The sequence below is a fragment of the Vigna unguiculata genome, chromosome 11 (genome assembly GCF_037176805.1).
Source record: "Vigna unguiculata cultivar grain cowpea cultivar isolate G323 ecotype 2 chromosome 11, ASM3717680v1, whole genome shotgun sequence".
Taxonomy (NCBI): domain Eukaryota; kingdom Viridiplantae; phylum Streptophyta; class Magnoliopsida; order Fabales; family Fabaceae; genus Vigna; species Vigna unguiculata.
The window spans coordinates 2716684-2733386 of record NC_140802.1 but is presented as its reverse complement, the minus strand read 5'-3'; the positions used below and the strand labels follow the sequence as shown (position 1 = coordinate 2733386).

General features: G+C 30.5%; 2 protein-coding genes and 1 non-coding gene across 3 annotated transcripts; all 3 read right to left on the bottom strand.

Moving 5' to 3' along the window:
* Positions 1-511: 511 nt before the first annotated feature.
* On the bottom strand, positions 512-585 carry TRNAN-GUU (transfer RNA asparagine (anticodon GUU)). The gene has a single exon. It is a non-coding gene; the product is annotated as a tRNA-Asn (tRNA).
* Positions 586-3777: 3192 nt separating this feature from the next.
* On the bottom strand, positions 3778-5293 carry LOC114168144 (ARM repeat superfamily protein). Its single transcript, XM_028052878.2, has one exon. It carries the CDS (start codon positions 5153-5155, stop codon positions 4169-4171), a length of 987 nt encoding a protein of 328 aa, XP_027908679.1. The 5' UTR covers positions 5156-5293; the 3' UTR covers positions 3778-4168.
* A 7743-nt stretch (positions 5294-13036) lies between these two features.
* Positions 13037-16411, bottom strand: LOC114170743 (aspartyl protease AED3-like). The gene is made up of 3 exons (XM_028056294.2): positions 15891-16411; positions 14354-14828; positions 13037-13766 (listed from the first exon to the last, which is right to left on the bottom strand). Exons 1-3 carry the CDS (start codon positions 16365-16367, stop codon positions 13402-13404), a joined length of 1317 nt encoding a protein of 438 aa, XP_027912095.2. The 5' UTR covers positions 16368-16411; the 3' UTR covers positions 13037-13401.
* Positions 16412-16703: the final 292 nt, after the last annotated feature.

The window sequence follows — 16703 nt, the reverse complement described above, 5'->3', positions numbered from 1 at the left end:
TACTATATAAATATAAACTATATTATTTTCCCTCATGCTTTATATTTTATTGTTATTTATTGGAATATATTATGTATTAAATACGTAACAACATTTTGAATTTAAGAATATAAATTTTTAACTTTCATTTATCTATAAATTATTATGTAATTAAAAACTTTCTATTTCTTTAAATACATATTTAAAATAGTTTTTTAGTTTATGATATTTTTTAAAAATATAGTAAATTAAATAATTTGGAATATGCGTTGAAAATTGAAAAATTTGTTTTGAATTATGTTAATTTTATAAAACACTATTTAATTTCAAGTGTTAAATAAGGTATTTATGTTTATATAGTTCTTCAAATAATTTTTTTTACCGCCCAAACAATATAAATTTTAACAACATATATATCATAAAATTTTCAATTTAATAAAAAAAAATGAAAAAAAAATGAAAAAAAATGAAAAAAATGAAAAAAAATGAAAAAAAAATGAAAAAAATGAGAAAAAAATGGAGAAAGCAAAAACGCTAGAAGGAGGGCTTGAACCTCCGACCTTGTGGTTAACAGCCACACGCTCTAACCAACTGAGCTATTCCAGCTTTTTGATTCTTTAACACATTGTTAAAATATGTGCGTTAAATTCATTTCTGCTATACAGTTTTAATTATTTGTATAGAAAGTGTTACTGAAAATATAAACACGCGTATCCTTTTAATTTGAATACAAGAAAAACATAAAAAGATTAAAAATAAATGTCATGTGTAGAATAAAAAATAAAATGAAAAATAAGTATTATTTGAATACATAGGAATAAGAGAAAAAAAAAAAGACAAGCTTAATTTTGTTTGCTTGTTTAAATGAGTAAACATTTGTAGAAAATAAAGAAAAAACTATCATAAAATTAAAAAATATATATATTATGTTCATTATTATTATATTATATTACCTCATTTTTGGGTGGAAATGTTTTGTATATGAAAAAGTTCATTGAAGTTGTTTATAAGGATCTATTCAACTCAAATTCAATCTTTTACAGATATAACTCACAAATATCTCTTTGCCATTTCCGATATCGGTATTTGTCTAAGTTTTATATGTGAGTTGCATTGTCAAAATATATATAAATATATATATATATATATATATATATATATATATATATATATATTTTATTATTTCGTTTCAAACATATTATAGAAATGTAGTAAAGGTTTTCTTTGGTTGCTTCTTCTTTTTTTCATTACAAAAGTGATGCTTGAAAACACATAAAAAATAAAAGAGAAAAGTGTTGACAATGTTAAGAAATTATAGAAATAATAATAGTAATTAGTGAAAATGGTTCATGTGACAAATAGAATCATTGGTCATTAATCGACCACAGTTTCTAATTGATCATTATGCAACATATGATTTAGTTTTTAATTTTAAAGTTATTATCAAAAGTTATTATATGTCATAACTTTAATTAAAGAATATTTTAAGATTTTATATTACTTTCTCTTTATTCTGAGTGATAGAGAAAAAAGTGAAAAATATTGAATAGTACATATAAACCAAGAAATGCAACGAGGATGTCCATTTTTTTCATTATTTATTTCCTAATAAAATAAAAATATTTAATTACTCAATAAAAGTGGACCAGCCTACATGAACCAATACCTTTGTGGGACAAACCCATATTTTCAACCTGCATTTTTAATGAAGGGTGAACCAACCCAACTCATATTTTTTAATGAATCAAGTGCAAGACGAACCTAAACCGATAAAAACACCCACATTATCGTCCCTAATCATATGACACAAATGTTGTTTTCCTTCAGTTAAGTTTATGATCCTTTCTTTCTTTCTTTCTTTCAACATTATACAAACAAATAAAAGATACAAGCCTTAACTGAAAAAAATATTACATCACTGTAAAAATAATCAACAAGGAACAAAAACACAAGAACAGAAACATATTGAAGACCAGAAAAAAAAAAAAAGTTCCGTGAACCAAATGAAAAACACACAAAAATTAATAAAGATAATATATACAAAATATAGAGTTCTTAATTGATGACATCTCACAATAAATAAATCATCTCATCACTTTACAAATGTCTGTAAATCCTAAAGATCAAAATAAAAATAAGCTTTTATCAATAATCATTATATAATCAGAAATTTCATTCATAAGCAAATCATAAATTAAAACAAAATTTATTGATGATCAAAACAAAAATAAAAATTTTATACATGATTGAAACAGAAATAAAAATTGTATCAATGATCAAATCAGGAACAAAATTACATATGCAAAATCTTCAAATTTACAACAGACCAAAAAGTCATTTAAGCGTAAAGTAAACCAATATTAATTATGTTTTCTTAAAACAAAATATGTGAAAATTAATTTGAGCGTATACTAAAGTTAACAAAAATGCAGCTATTACACAACCACTCCTATAGTCAGAGTTGAACCAAAAGAATTCGGAAAGATGAAAAAGGTAACAGCAATTCGTAAGTTTGAATACAGATGGTTATTTCTTCTACACATCTGCCATTCAAAGCAAAACTTATACATCTTGCAATGTAATACTTGTACAGAAAGAAAAGGTTCACACAGATATCTAATCCTCAGTTCTCATTCAAATGACACAATTGGTAGGTGCAACAAAAATATTTAAACTGAGGAAGATTCATAGAATCAAGGTTGGCATGTTATGGAAGCCACCAGTAATAATTTTATATTCAGTAATAGCTAATCTTTCTCCCTCAGTAAGTCTAAATACTTTTAAACAATATAGAATTCTGCTGACAGGTTTAGCAACATCATTGTTCAGGTGCAGCAAAGCAAAGCAACAGCAACAACAACAACTCTTTAAAAATGCCAAATCAGATGTGAACTAAAAACATGAGCTTTGTGTCTATTATAAATCAGGTTGCAAATTAGATTAAGTTTCCTCGAGACTCTTAGAAATTTGGAAAATTAGAAAAGAAAAAATAAACACGCCACTGCAATAGAAGTAAAGAATTTAAAGTCCAGAATGAAAGGCAGATTGAGTGAACCACGCTGCATGTTACAATAGACTGGTGCTTATGTTAGTGCACAGTCACAAACTGAACTTGCTGAATAAACTTTTAATCTAACCAACATAAATATTGACTATATATTCTTACTTAAATCACAGAAGATCACAACTAAGAAGATCTTCCCATATTCAAACGGGTATACGCTTTAATTTTCAATGAGACTAATCCATTAACAAAAAAAAGACTCCACCTACTTCATGTTCTCTACGCCCCACCTCCATTTTCTTTTTCTATCACAGAATGCACTTAGCATACAACATCAAAGCCAGGAAAAAAAAAAACCTTCCAGTGAAGAGGAACATAATAAACATAAAGTGTGAAAATAAAAACACAGAAAATGTGATGCAAATGGGGAATGAATCTATAAATAGCACTATTACAACTAGTGCTGCAGTACAGACCAACCTTCGTTTTTGGCTTCTATTACCACTAGATCAAAGCTACACTCTTTCATCAACAACCAATTGATCACACCCACCCAGCTGCAAAATAAATCACCTTACAGCATGCACATGACTGCTAACAGTTGCATCTAAATTATCAGAGATAGAACCAAAGTCACTGTATTTACCACCAAGTGCACTTAGCTGATGTACTTTGAGATGCCCTCAGTCCTTACACATCATATGCAACCTTCACTAATCATTACTTTAACAGATTAATGACTAAAACTCAAATCCAAATCAAAACCAATGAAAAGAACAAAAGGCAGAACTAAATAACCTGAAAGCTGTTACCCATTACTCAACACTGTAAAAATGTACAACACATCATGATATTGTTCATATCATAACATAATAATGAATAGAATATGATATAAAAAAACAAACTTATCACCTAATTTGTACACCAAATGTGCTAGACTAAACCCACCCTAAATCGACCGAGATTCTCCCAGGTCAGGAAAATCCCACATCCTTGCATTCACGCATTCAGCTAATCAGAACCACTCAGAGTTTCATCCTAAACATGTAACCAAAAGTGAACCATCTTCATCTATTGGTTCCAATTCACGAATGCGTGAATAATGTGTAAATACAGAGAATCCATTTCCGGTCTACAAAGAACAAAAAGAATCATGAAACCGTATCAGCACAAGAATCACCAAACTCAATCCGAATCATGATTCCTCGAGGAACCAAACGAAGAACAGTTATCACTACTCAACACTACATCGACGACAGTGCCATTGCTCTCACCGAGCAAGACCTTCAACAATTCGGCCGCCTTCGTCCTCCCCTTGCCACTGCCACCGTCCCTAACGTCCCTAATTCCGTCCAGCGCTCCGAACGCAACAGCGTCGCGCACATCCGCGGCAACCTTCTCCCCGCCGCAGCGCACAAGATTAAGGAGCGCCGAGACGGCATTCTCCTTGGTGCGCATGCTGGCAGCGGTGGCAAGGTCAAGGAGGTCGGCGAGCACGCCAAGGCCGCCGGAGGCCTTACGGAAAGCCTCGGCGGCGTCCTCACATCCCGCGACCTGCGCAACTACCGCCGTCGCGTCCTCCACGATGCCGACCCTACCGTCCTTCACGACGAGCGAAAAAAGCGCGGGAACCACGCCGAGGTTGATCATCGTGGTGCGGTTGAGCGGATGGAGCGCGATGGCGAAGAGCGCCTTGAGCGCGTCCTTGATCGTGCGCGGAGGCGAGGACACGTGGCAACGGAGGATATCGACGAGAGAGTACACGATCTCGCGCTTGGCGCCGACGACGGGACGGTAGGAGTCGACGGAGGAGAGGAGACTGTGTATGGTGGCGGCGGCGGACTGTACGGCGGCGGGCGAAGAGGTGGTGGCGTGATGCGAGATCACGTGCGCGATCGCGTCGAGGACGCCACGAGTCGACATGAGAGGCTCCTTCTCCGTGATGGACAGGTTGAGCAGCGTGGCCGCTGCGTTCTCTTGGGAAGTGTGAGAGGAAGAGTAGAGGGTTTCTGCTATGTAAGGGATTGCGCCAGCTTCGGCGATTACGGGTCGGGTTTGCGGGTCCTGCTTGGACATGAGGCGAAGCTGGCAGAGGGCGTCGACGCGAGCGGCTTCGGAGACGGAGCTGAGCTTGGAGACTAGGGTGCGGACGGTGCGGCGCTGAGAGTCCATGGTGGTTCGGAGGGAGGTTCGGGGGATAAGGGGAAAAGAAGGAAAGGGAGAGGGGAAAGCGCGTGGGAGAAATATAAGGGCGTGTTTGGATGGTTGGAGGCGTGAGGGAGTAGGACTCGGAGGAGATTATTGGGTCGTGGCGGTTTCGCACGGTGTTGACTCGTTGTGAGGGTGACGTGGACAGGTGGATAATTTTTATTTTGGGTTTACGCAAATTTTGATTTGATTCCTTTCAGACTGTTTTTTTATTCAATGGTTTGATCGGGTTTGGAGAACGGTTTTCCTCTCTGTAAATTCCTTTCATACACATATTAATATATATATATATATATATATATATATATATATATATATATATATATGTAATATTTACCATGAAAGAGTATACATATGTTATCTAAAAAATTAAAAGAATTTTTTTAAATAATAAATATTGTTAAGTCTTTATAAGAAGAAAGTTAACCCGAGCTCTTGAGCTCGAATTCTCGATCCAAATATTAAAGAATAGTATGTTTTAGGTTTAGGTAATTGAATAATATCTATTTTTGTTTGAGAATTTTAATTTGGTATCCATTTTTAAAAAGTTTTAATTTTGTCTTAATTTTTAGAAAAGTATTTCAATTAGTTTTATATTTTGTTATTTATTATTTTTACGACTAAATTTTAATATAAATATCAATGTTTAATTTTATAAATTATATTTTAATAATAAATATCAATATAACATTTTCAGACTAAATTGAAACAAATAGACATATGTGGAGAACTAAATTGAAATCAAGATAACGACACTTCACAAAGACAATATCAAATGTCACACCATGAATCTGAATCTGACACGTGACAATTTTTTTAATTAAAAAAAATTAAAAATTAAAAAAAAATGAAAAAAGGAGAGGCTAACACATGACATGCAATTAACAACGTTAATATATTTTTTTCTAAAAGGGATCTAATTAAAAAAAAATTTAAAAGTTGAGACAAAATTGAAACTGTTTTTAAAAATTGGTATCAAACTAAAATTTTCAAACGAAAGTAATTACTAATTAAACCTTTTATTTAGAACATGTTTTACTTTTTATTTTTATTTAATATGATATTTAGATTTAGATTTGAATTCCTAGCAAATATATTAAAAAAGTTTACATCTTTTATAAATGCCATAATTTGTTTTACTTTAGAAGTATTTTATTTTTAAAATAAAATGTAAATGTGTTGGAGGTCGACAATGAAAAGATATGGGCTAATGTAATATGTTCGATATAGATGAAAATGACGTCTATAAAATATAGAGCTCGTATATTATAAATATATACTACTTATAAGGTATGATATCTAATTTTATCTTATTTTAGTATTTATTGTCTGTGACGTATTGTTTAACTTGAATCTCAGAATAATTTTGAAGATCTCCTGAAGATTCATAAGATTAAAATTTAATTGAAGTGCATAAATTAAAATACAAAAATATTTCGACCCTAAAGAAATGAGATAAAAAAACACTAGACACGTGAAGAACATTGTAAGAACATTCATTTTTTTTTTTATCTCAGTTAAAATTAATATTTAATATTGTAAAAACTATAAAACTTATGAAAACCTAACGAGGATCACAGGCTTATATTTTTTAATCTGATTTTAAGAGTTTTTTTTTTCTCTTTTTTCGGTGTAAATTCCTTTCATACTGACTTTTATTTAGTTCACTGTTTGAACAATAAGATTTTAACCTTTTAAGAGCGTCTTTTTTTTTTCTTCTGTGCAAATTCCTTTCATACATAATAGCTTTTAGGATGCGTTAATGAAGACCTTTTATCATAGAAACAATAAAAGAAATATTGATTTGACCATAGCATGTTGGAAATCTAATTTCTCAACAAGAATTACTTAAACCTAAAACATTTAAATTAATCATAAACCAATCTCCTATTCCATTTTAACAAATATTAATCAAATTTAGTAAATTAAAGTGTTCTTGCTATTTATTAAATGAGATTGTGTTATTTATTTTTATTCTTACTAACTTATCTTTTTCTATATGTATTTGTTATATAAATTAATTATATTTGTTATTTAAATAGAATTATCGTATTTTGGGACAAAAGTACGTGGCAATGATGTGTCAAAACATAATAATATATTCACGTAAGAAATACAAATAAATAAGCTAAGTTATCAATTACTTACTAAAGAACCATTAATAATATAGTCAATATATATTGTGTGCATATTGGTAGTTAATCAATGATCAAAAAACAAAAAATTTCATCTCTTAGAATTTATTTATTTATTTTGTGAGCTATATCATAGGCGATGATTCTCGATATTTTTGTTAGTTGTATCATAGGTGACTATTCTCAATATTTGATATCTCATGGAGATGAGTTGCATAAAATTCTTCCTAATTATTAGCATCATTAAAGTATTCCAAACAACTCTTCCTTAAGTTACATAATTTTATGTTTCTCTTGAACCTTAAGCAACACAAAGTAAAAGAAAAACATTTTAAAAAAAGAAAAATTATACTTTAATTCTCTTCATTTATTTTCTGACATAATTTAGTGTAAGTCATTAATTTTATCAAAAAAAATTTAGTTTAGTATAAATCATTGATTCTTTAAAAAAAATATAATAGTACATTAATTAATGATTCACGTCGAAAAACATAACAAAATAAAATATAAAAATAAAAAAATAAAGTCATAATATATTGTCCTTTAAAAACCAATTATGTCTCAAAGAAATCCTAGCCATAAAGCTTTATAAAATCAAGCTAAATAATCACCTTTACACCTAACTATCCTAAACATTCATGTACAACTGCTGCTATGTGAGATCTAAAACTAACCTACACATACACATTTAAGTAAAGTATGATGTAAACATAATTTAAATTTAATCATCACTTTTCAAATAATTTCACACACTTATATCAGCACATAAAAAAATATCTTCACGATAAATAAATATTTCTAGCTGCAGGCTTTTAGAATATATTCAAAGTTATTCAATGACGTAATAAATAATAAAAATTATAGTGTTGGGATTTAATCTAGCTCACACGCATCTATATGTGTATATAAATTAAATGATAAAATGTAAAGTTTGATACATCTTTTTACGATTCATTAAAACTATGGTATTCATTTAATATGATAAAATATACAATATTTGTGAGGTTATGCATTCATTTTTTAAAACGTTTAAAATAAAAAAAAAAATTTACTGAATGGGACTTGTTCCGTTAAAAAAATTTATTTTCTTTTTCAAAGATAAAAATTTGAAAAAATCTCTTTACCTAAAGTGAAATAAAAAACACTAAAATCAAAATAGTTTAATCTTTACCGAAAACAAAAATTTAAAAGAATCTCTTTACCTAAAGTGAAATAGAGAAAATTAATGTTAAAATAGTCTTAATCTTGACCGTGAGAGTTAGCACTTAAATTATAGAAAAAAATATAGTTACAAATTATTTTCCATAGGAAAAATATCTCAATTACAAAAAATAATAACACAAATTTAAAAATTACAAATATAATAATCACATGTCTCTTTTTTATTAATAAAATTTAAATTAAATATATGATCAATTTATGCTCATTTTCTGGATCCATAAATTTTATGTCAACTTTTCTACATCGCATTCATCTTCCAGTATTGGGACCGAAACTGTACATGACTCATAACCTATGTGACAATATTTACTTCGAGTGGAATTTTATTGTTGCTTTCTCTTTTCTTCACTCAAGTTTCTTTACTATTGTTGGATCAGCTTTGAAAATGAGTCGTGTTAATAAAACAAGACACAAAACATAAACTATACGCTAATACACGTAATTTTTTGGCGCACCGTACAATTGATAACGACTAAATAGTTGTTAAAAGGATAATTAGTGTTTTTTTTTTTTCAACTACCACAAAAATGATGAATTAATATGACTTAATAATTAACAATATCTCGATATATATATATATATATATATATATATATATATATATATATATATATATATATATATATATATATATATATATATATATATATATATATATATATATATATATATATATATATATATATATATATATATATATATATATATATATATATATATATATATATATATATATATATATATATGGTATTAGGTGATGAGAGTATATGTTGGAAAATAAGTTAGTTTTCATCTAAAATTCATTCAAAAGTAGATATGTTAAACTGGATCAGGCCTATCAGACCATAAAGAAAAGGACAGACCGAATTTGAGTTTTCAACCCGTCAACTTACTGTGGTCCGGCTTGCCTAACCCGCCAAATTGGTGGCTCAGCTCGTCTGGGACAGCCAATTTATCTTTTGTTTTTTTGTTTTTTTATGCTTAAAAGTTAAAAATAATTAAAAAAATCCTATTTACATCAACAAATTTATATATGCAAAAAATTCATAAACAAAAATTTTAAAAAAGTTAAAAGAAAATTAAAAGAATTTAAATTTAAATTTAAAAAAAAATAAAAAAAGTGGCAGGCCAGCCCGCCAATCTATTAGCCTACCTTGAGGCATGATGGATTGCAGTGTCCAGCTCGTTTCGCAATGGTAAGTCAGTCCAACTCAACTCCTTTTTAGCTAGCCAAAGATGGGACGAGCCAAAACGGACCATGCTGACTTGTTTTGTCACCCTTATTCAAAAGTCATAATATTGATTAACTTGTTAACCATATTAGTGATACAAAATATTTATTCCCTTGATAACTAATTTCTATTGAATAATTTGATTCCAATCACATTTTTCTACTTCTTAAACTTGATTTTGATATCTTAATTGAAGAAAGTGAGCTTGCTAACACTTACATCAACAATTTATTAGTAGTCACTCTAATATAAAATAAGTGTGAAATATTTTTGTTTCGATCATCTTTGTTAAATTTAATGGGTATCTTATATTAATTATTAATATAATCAAATCATAATAGATAATTGAAATGCAAATATTACTATATATATTGATTTTGTAAAGATAAATTAAATATTAGTAACAAATTTTAATCGTGATTTATATACTTTAAATTTTGATTAAATATCTTAAATTGTAAATTTTAAGGATTAAAATTGTGTTATATTATTTGTAAAAATGAAGTATACGTTTTTTAAATTAGACAAAATTCAGATTCCCCCTAAGATTAAAAACATTCTAAACCTGTATAATTTTAAAAACAAAATTCTTCTCTTATGTTTTGAAGCAATTTTTTTAGTTGTTTAGGATTACAAGTCTCCCTGGTATATTTATCACTAATATATGTAATATTTGCCAAAGTCTTTGGAGGCTTGTGTACTCTTTATTATTTTATTGTATTAAAAACTTGGTTTAATATAAACCCAAGTTTTGGCTTTGTATGATTTTCATATGATGAAAATTATGCATTCTTGTTAGGTAGAAAACACTAATTTTAAAGGTTTCTAACTCATGAACAATGTGAAAAATGTACGATGTGTATATTCAAGTCCAGAAATAATACCTGAACCATACTTTTAATTTTAATATCCAGCAGACATGTGATTTAAATTCGCGTGTTCAGATGTTTGAAAAGTAAAAATAAATATTTAAAGTTTAATTTAATATAATTTATCCCTTTCAAAATATATAATTAAACATTAAACATTTTATTCTTCATTCTTTAAAAATCATCCTTTATTTATTTTTTTAAATAAATATTTTAAGTCTCCTTACAATTTTCTATATTTTCTTTATGATTTCAAGATGTTTTTTGGTGGCTGAATTTAAATAGATTAAAACTTTGATCAGAGGAATTTTATTTTATTTTCTTTTAGCCGTGGTGATTTTTCATACTTGTTTTTTTAATCAAGTTTTTGTTGTTAAGTTTTTTATGTTGTCTTTTGAGATTTTGTTAAAAGGTAAACTTTAAACTTCATTCGTAAGGTGAGATATTCATTGATGTATATATGATGTATACATTGAACATGAGATTAGATATTAATACGTGGTCTGATATTGGCTGAAACTATATGTCTAACAAACTGACAACAAATTTCATTGGGATGAACTCTAATAATGACCCTCATACTATGTTAAAAAATACGAAAATGTTATTTAACAAAGATTTTGTTGAAAAAGTTGATGTCGGAGTACTAAAATAAAATTTTCTTTTCTCGCACATAAGGTCAAAATGATTAAAATGTTAGATCCACACGAATTTTGTCAAAGTTTGTCAAAAAAACTGTCAAAGTATCATTTCTCTACAAAAATAGACTTTAATTCTAACACAATCTCATAAGACTAACATGTAAAATGAACTTTGTACTCACTTACATATTCTAAATTGACTTGATTACCAATCGAGTCGATGTAAGACTTCTAACAAGTTTTAAAATATATTGGTGGAGCTTAATATTTTAAAAATATATTAAAAACTCTTTTATTTTTACAAATATATAAGTTACTTTTTACCTCAACCATAACTAAAAAATTGATTACTCTAAATGGTGTAGAAACACAAATCTTTACTTTAAAAATTGCCTATTATAAAATGCGTTCAAGTGGATGTAGTTGAACTTTTTGGTCACATCAAAAGACTCTTAAATAACACCCAAACATTTAAAGTGGATAAATGCATTGTTTAATGAAGGTGGAAGATTTGGTTAGTTGTATACACAATAGTCAACAATACATGTAAATGCATATTTTAATGAAAATGGTAGACTCTATTGGACCGACATGTCCAAATTTGTTTATAGTTTTATACAAGTGAAGAAACACGATGAGTGTTCCATTTTATCTTTCAATATTTTCATTGTGTGTGCAAGGAACCTTCATAATAATCTTCATTTTCCTTTTTTCTATAATTGGTCAATGTTGCACGTAGTTTTGGTATTCATATATTTACCTAATTCCGTGGGCATGATTCAAGACATGGACATGGATTTCAATTTGAAGTATTGTATATTATAAATTTTTTATTTTGACAAAGGAATTGAATTTGTTCTTTCCTAAGTTAAAATTTCATTTTAAAATATAAAATTTTAACATCAAACTTTACCAAAAGAACATTGATCAATTTTAAATATTTAAATACTACTTTATAATTCACTTTTTAATGGTAAATGTTATTTAATCGTTTAAAATACAGATATTAATAATTTTTATATTAAGAGACTACACTTTTACTTACTTATAGAGGTGTATGATTAAATAGGACATCGAATACGAGTTGACACAGGGCTGAATACAATTTGGGCCGGTAAATTGTTGGTCCATATTTAATTATGGTGGTACTTCCTGCACCCCATTTATTTCTTCCTTCATACCCTCAACTCATTTTTCACAATCTTTTCCTGCTTATGACTATTTTTTAGGATTAGATATGTTTTTGTCCCTTAAGTTTTAGTGAAATTTGGAATTAGTTCATCTTTAAAATTTTTGACCAATTTAGTCATTCATCTTTAAAAATGCGTAAATTTAATCATTTTAACTAAATTTTGTTAATTTTATCTGACATTTCAAATACATTTCATGATAATATTTGAATTATTTACACCGTTTGACACACTTTCACTTCAATGTTAATTCAAATATTATCATAAAATGCGTTTAAAATGTCAAATAAATTTAATAAAATTTGATAAGAAGGACTATATGCACACATTTTTAAAGATGAAAGACTAAATTTATATAAAATTTCATAAAGAGACTAATTTCAAAATTTACTTAAACTTGAGAGACAAAAACATATTTAACCTTATTATTGTTAACAACATTTTAAGTTGTGTAGTCTTTATATTTTGAATCGGTAAATAAAAGTTCAAAATGATGTTCATATCTGTGAAGACATGAAAAAAGAAAAGACATGAAAAAAAGAGTGAGACCATATTCGTAAAATGATAATGCCAGAGCCCGTGAACTCGTACTTTATATGAAGTCATTATCACTTCAATCAGCTTCAACAAAACGACACGAGAAATTAATTGCTACATATATATATGAACCCGTGACACATACCATTACAAAGCTTCAAACATAACCATTTTTCATGCTACAATCAAATATAACTTTGCAATGTCTATAAATATAGTTAGCAATAAAGTGAAATGCCAAAACCCTACCCATATGATATATAGACCAAACACCAACATAGGAGTAACTTGCAACTTTAATTCGACACTATTATCGTTATTATTGTTCCCACAGGTGATGAAATTTTTTGACCTAGAACCGCTTATTGTCATTCATGCATGCATATTAGGTGCAAAGTTCACGAGCAACACCGAGTCTTGAGTTGGGCACGTCGTAGAGCACACGGTGGTTTTGTTGCTGCATGTTGGCGATCACGTTCAGCACCGAGTTCACGTTGTCGGGCGCCGCCGCCATCGCCAAGCACGTGATGCCGCCGGCGGTGCTGTGTATGAGGGTGTTGTCCGGCGTCAGTGTCACGTTCATGCCGGAGAACATAAACGTTATGGTTGGTGCAACTATCGGGACCGTGTAGCATGTGTCAAACCCTCCGAGCCTTGTCACGGTGAGTTTCTTCCCGATGCTGACTCGCCGCCGGAACTCGTTCCGGACGGCGGTGTAGGCCGGTTCAACCAGCCGGGTGAACACCGTACCTTGTAGTATTTAATGAGAAAATCAAACGAAAAAGCATTAGTGAAAGTTTTTTTTTTTTTTTTATGTGGCATTTTATAATAGTATAATGAAAAGAGTAACATATGTAATAAAGTTTTACTGTAATTTCTACTTTAGATAAAAAGAGAGAATGAAATTAGATTAGAAATGTAAAACAAAGACATGTGGAGCATGTATGAAAGTGACCATGTCAAATCACTTTTATGGCATTTTGACTCCAATTTTGTCTTAAAATTGACCATCTTGTCTTCGTGTAGCAGAACATGAACATCATATAATTATGTTCATTCTTAAAAAATGGGAAAGAAAAAGGTTCAATTATTCAGGATACTCCGAGAGAAAATATCCAAAATAAACAAAAGGAATCATATGAACCTTTAATGACACTCTATCATATCACTACTACTTTGGTCAATATAATAGTGTTAGATTAAGACAACAGAACCCCACTATAATGAATGACAGCTCACAGTACATTTTTCCAATTAAAAATTGTTATAAATGATAAATTTATTGATTCTATTATAATTATATAAAAAGTTAAAACTTTTATACTTATTATGCATACCGGAATCGAAAATGGTGCCGGCACCGGTGGTGGGGTTGAACGCCAAAGCCTCCGGCGGGATATCGACGATTCTCCGGCCAACTCTAACAGCCACCAAGTTCACATAATACAGTGATGACCTTCTAGGGTTTTTGAGAAGAGGGGTGAACTTGATCCTCTTGGGCTGGGCCACAGGCCCAAGTCTCAGTGACCCACTGAAGTTGAGTGTTTTGAAGCTGGGCAAGCAGTAGGAGAAGGTAGACTGGTAGAGATGATGGGTTTGGGCCAAGAGTGACAATGGGCCTCGGCCCAGGCCCAACAGCCCCTGTGTTGGAATTGAGCTCCCTGTTGCCTTTTGAACGCACCCAAAGGTGTAGCCTGGAACTGGGTCGGTGGCTAGGGTAACTGTGTCCTGTACAAGACCAGCTGCCACAGAGGAAGTGCCATAAGTGAAGTTGAAAGAACACGCGCTTCCACCGCAGGTGGGGTTCGGTACCTGAAAATTTCACAGACTTAAGAGTTATGTGAAGTGGACCATAGAAAATTGAAAACTCCCCCAATTTATTTTTGTAAGTCTCGTGAACTTTTTTTTTTGCCTCCCAAGGTAACTTAATTCACCTACTAGTAGGATAAAGCTTTTAATGCATTTGGAATATTCGTGACTTCGCCATTTCCACGCGCAGTAGATGGCGCGTGAAAAATCCATGAATAGTAAGTTTGATAAAGCTAAGGAAAGAACATCAATTATACGTAATTTTTTAATTAAAATCATAGTCAAATTAATGCTGAATCTTTTTGTGTTGATTCTCCATAAAAAGTTTGATTCAAATAAAAAAAACCACAAAAAGATATATATTATTTTTCGTTAATTCAGTGCTTAGTGGTAGCTCACGTGACCTTTTGTCGTTATCCGACCAAGAAAAGATACATTCTTTTCGATCATTCCAAACATTTGATTAATGTCCGTTACAAATAAAAACCTTACTTTTGAACAGTACAAACACTCAAATGTCGTATAGCTGCTTCCAAAAAATATGTTTATTTTTTAACTCGAAAACTAATACACAGATGGTAAAAATAACTCATAACAGTCATAATTAAACTCGTATAATTTCCTTTAAAAACTACGAGATCTAAACAATTCATGCATCACAGAAAAAGTATTCTCTTTATTATTAAGAAAAATTGAACATGTAACCTCTTTATATATATTTTTTTTTTACTTTTCAAACTAATTTTATATCTTTTAAAATATTTTAGTGGATCACGGTCTTTTCTCAATGGGAAAATACAGAGATTTGAGCTCAATCATATCAGTCATAACATTATTCTCGATCTAAAATTTTAATGCAATAGATTTTTATTTTAATATAATGTTTTATTTTTTTATTTCTGGTTAATATGAAACCTAGATTCACAGTTTGGATTTTAACACTAATTTACAACTAGACCGGATTATAACTCTTGAGCTTGTTACTTGTTATGATGAGAGTTATAAGAAAATGTTTGTGATTTTACAGAATGCAGAGATGAAAAGTGTTTTTGTTGATCACATCACCTGTTTGCACTGAGGAGCAGAACATGGAAGGTTGTGGAAGGTGGTGGATTTGGCAGGGGCAAAGGGTTTGAGGGTGGAGCAACCAACGCAGGAAGTGCAAGGGACCCAAGCAGCATCGTTGCTGGTGTCCATGGCCAATAGAAGGGTCTGAGGAGGGGTACCAATCCTGGCCTTAACAATGTACGTAGGGCTCTGTGTGATTTGTCTGCCCGAGGCAATTGGGACAATCGACCTTCTAGCTACCAAGCTCCAAAGGTACTGCATCCTGGCATGGTCCTTGGCTTCTAGCTGTAGGACACTCTCCTCCCATGAGAGACCCTCTGAGGGTCGGAATGGGGAACAAGGGCTGAACACATGGAACACTTTAAGGGTAGAGCCATGGTCATGGACATCACAGTTAGGGTTCAGTGCTTTGGCTAGGGAGAAGAGGAGGAAGAGCAGCAGAGGAGTGAGCATAGGTGAGGTTTTCATGGTCATGGCTAAGGTTCAGACTATTGTGTGGTTGGTGCCTATGGACTCGGTGTTATATATATATAGTAAAAAACCTTGTGGGAACTTTTATTTCATGGAAAATTTTATGTGATTTTGGAGGTGTGTGATGAAATAAGAGAAAGATAAAAAAAAAAACTTTAAAAGGAGACAAAGTTAGGTAAAATGTGATAAATAACGCGATGAAAAATGAAAAAAAAAAAAGAACGTATCACTAGTGTATATTACCAAGAGCCTCTTTTTAAAGAGATTCATTATGACAAAAAAAAATTTAAGTGGAAAATTGAAAGGAAAATATACTATAAAAATTAAATTTTGACAACT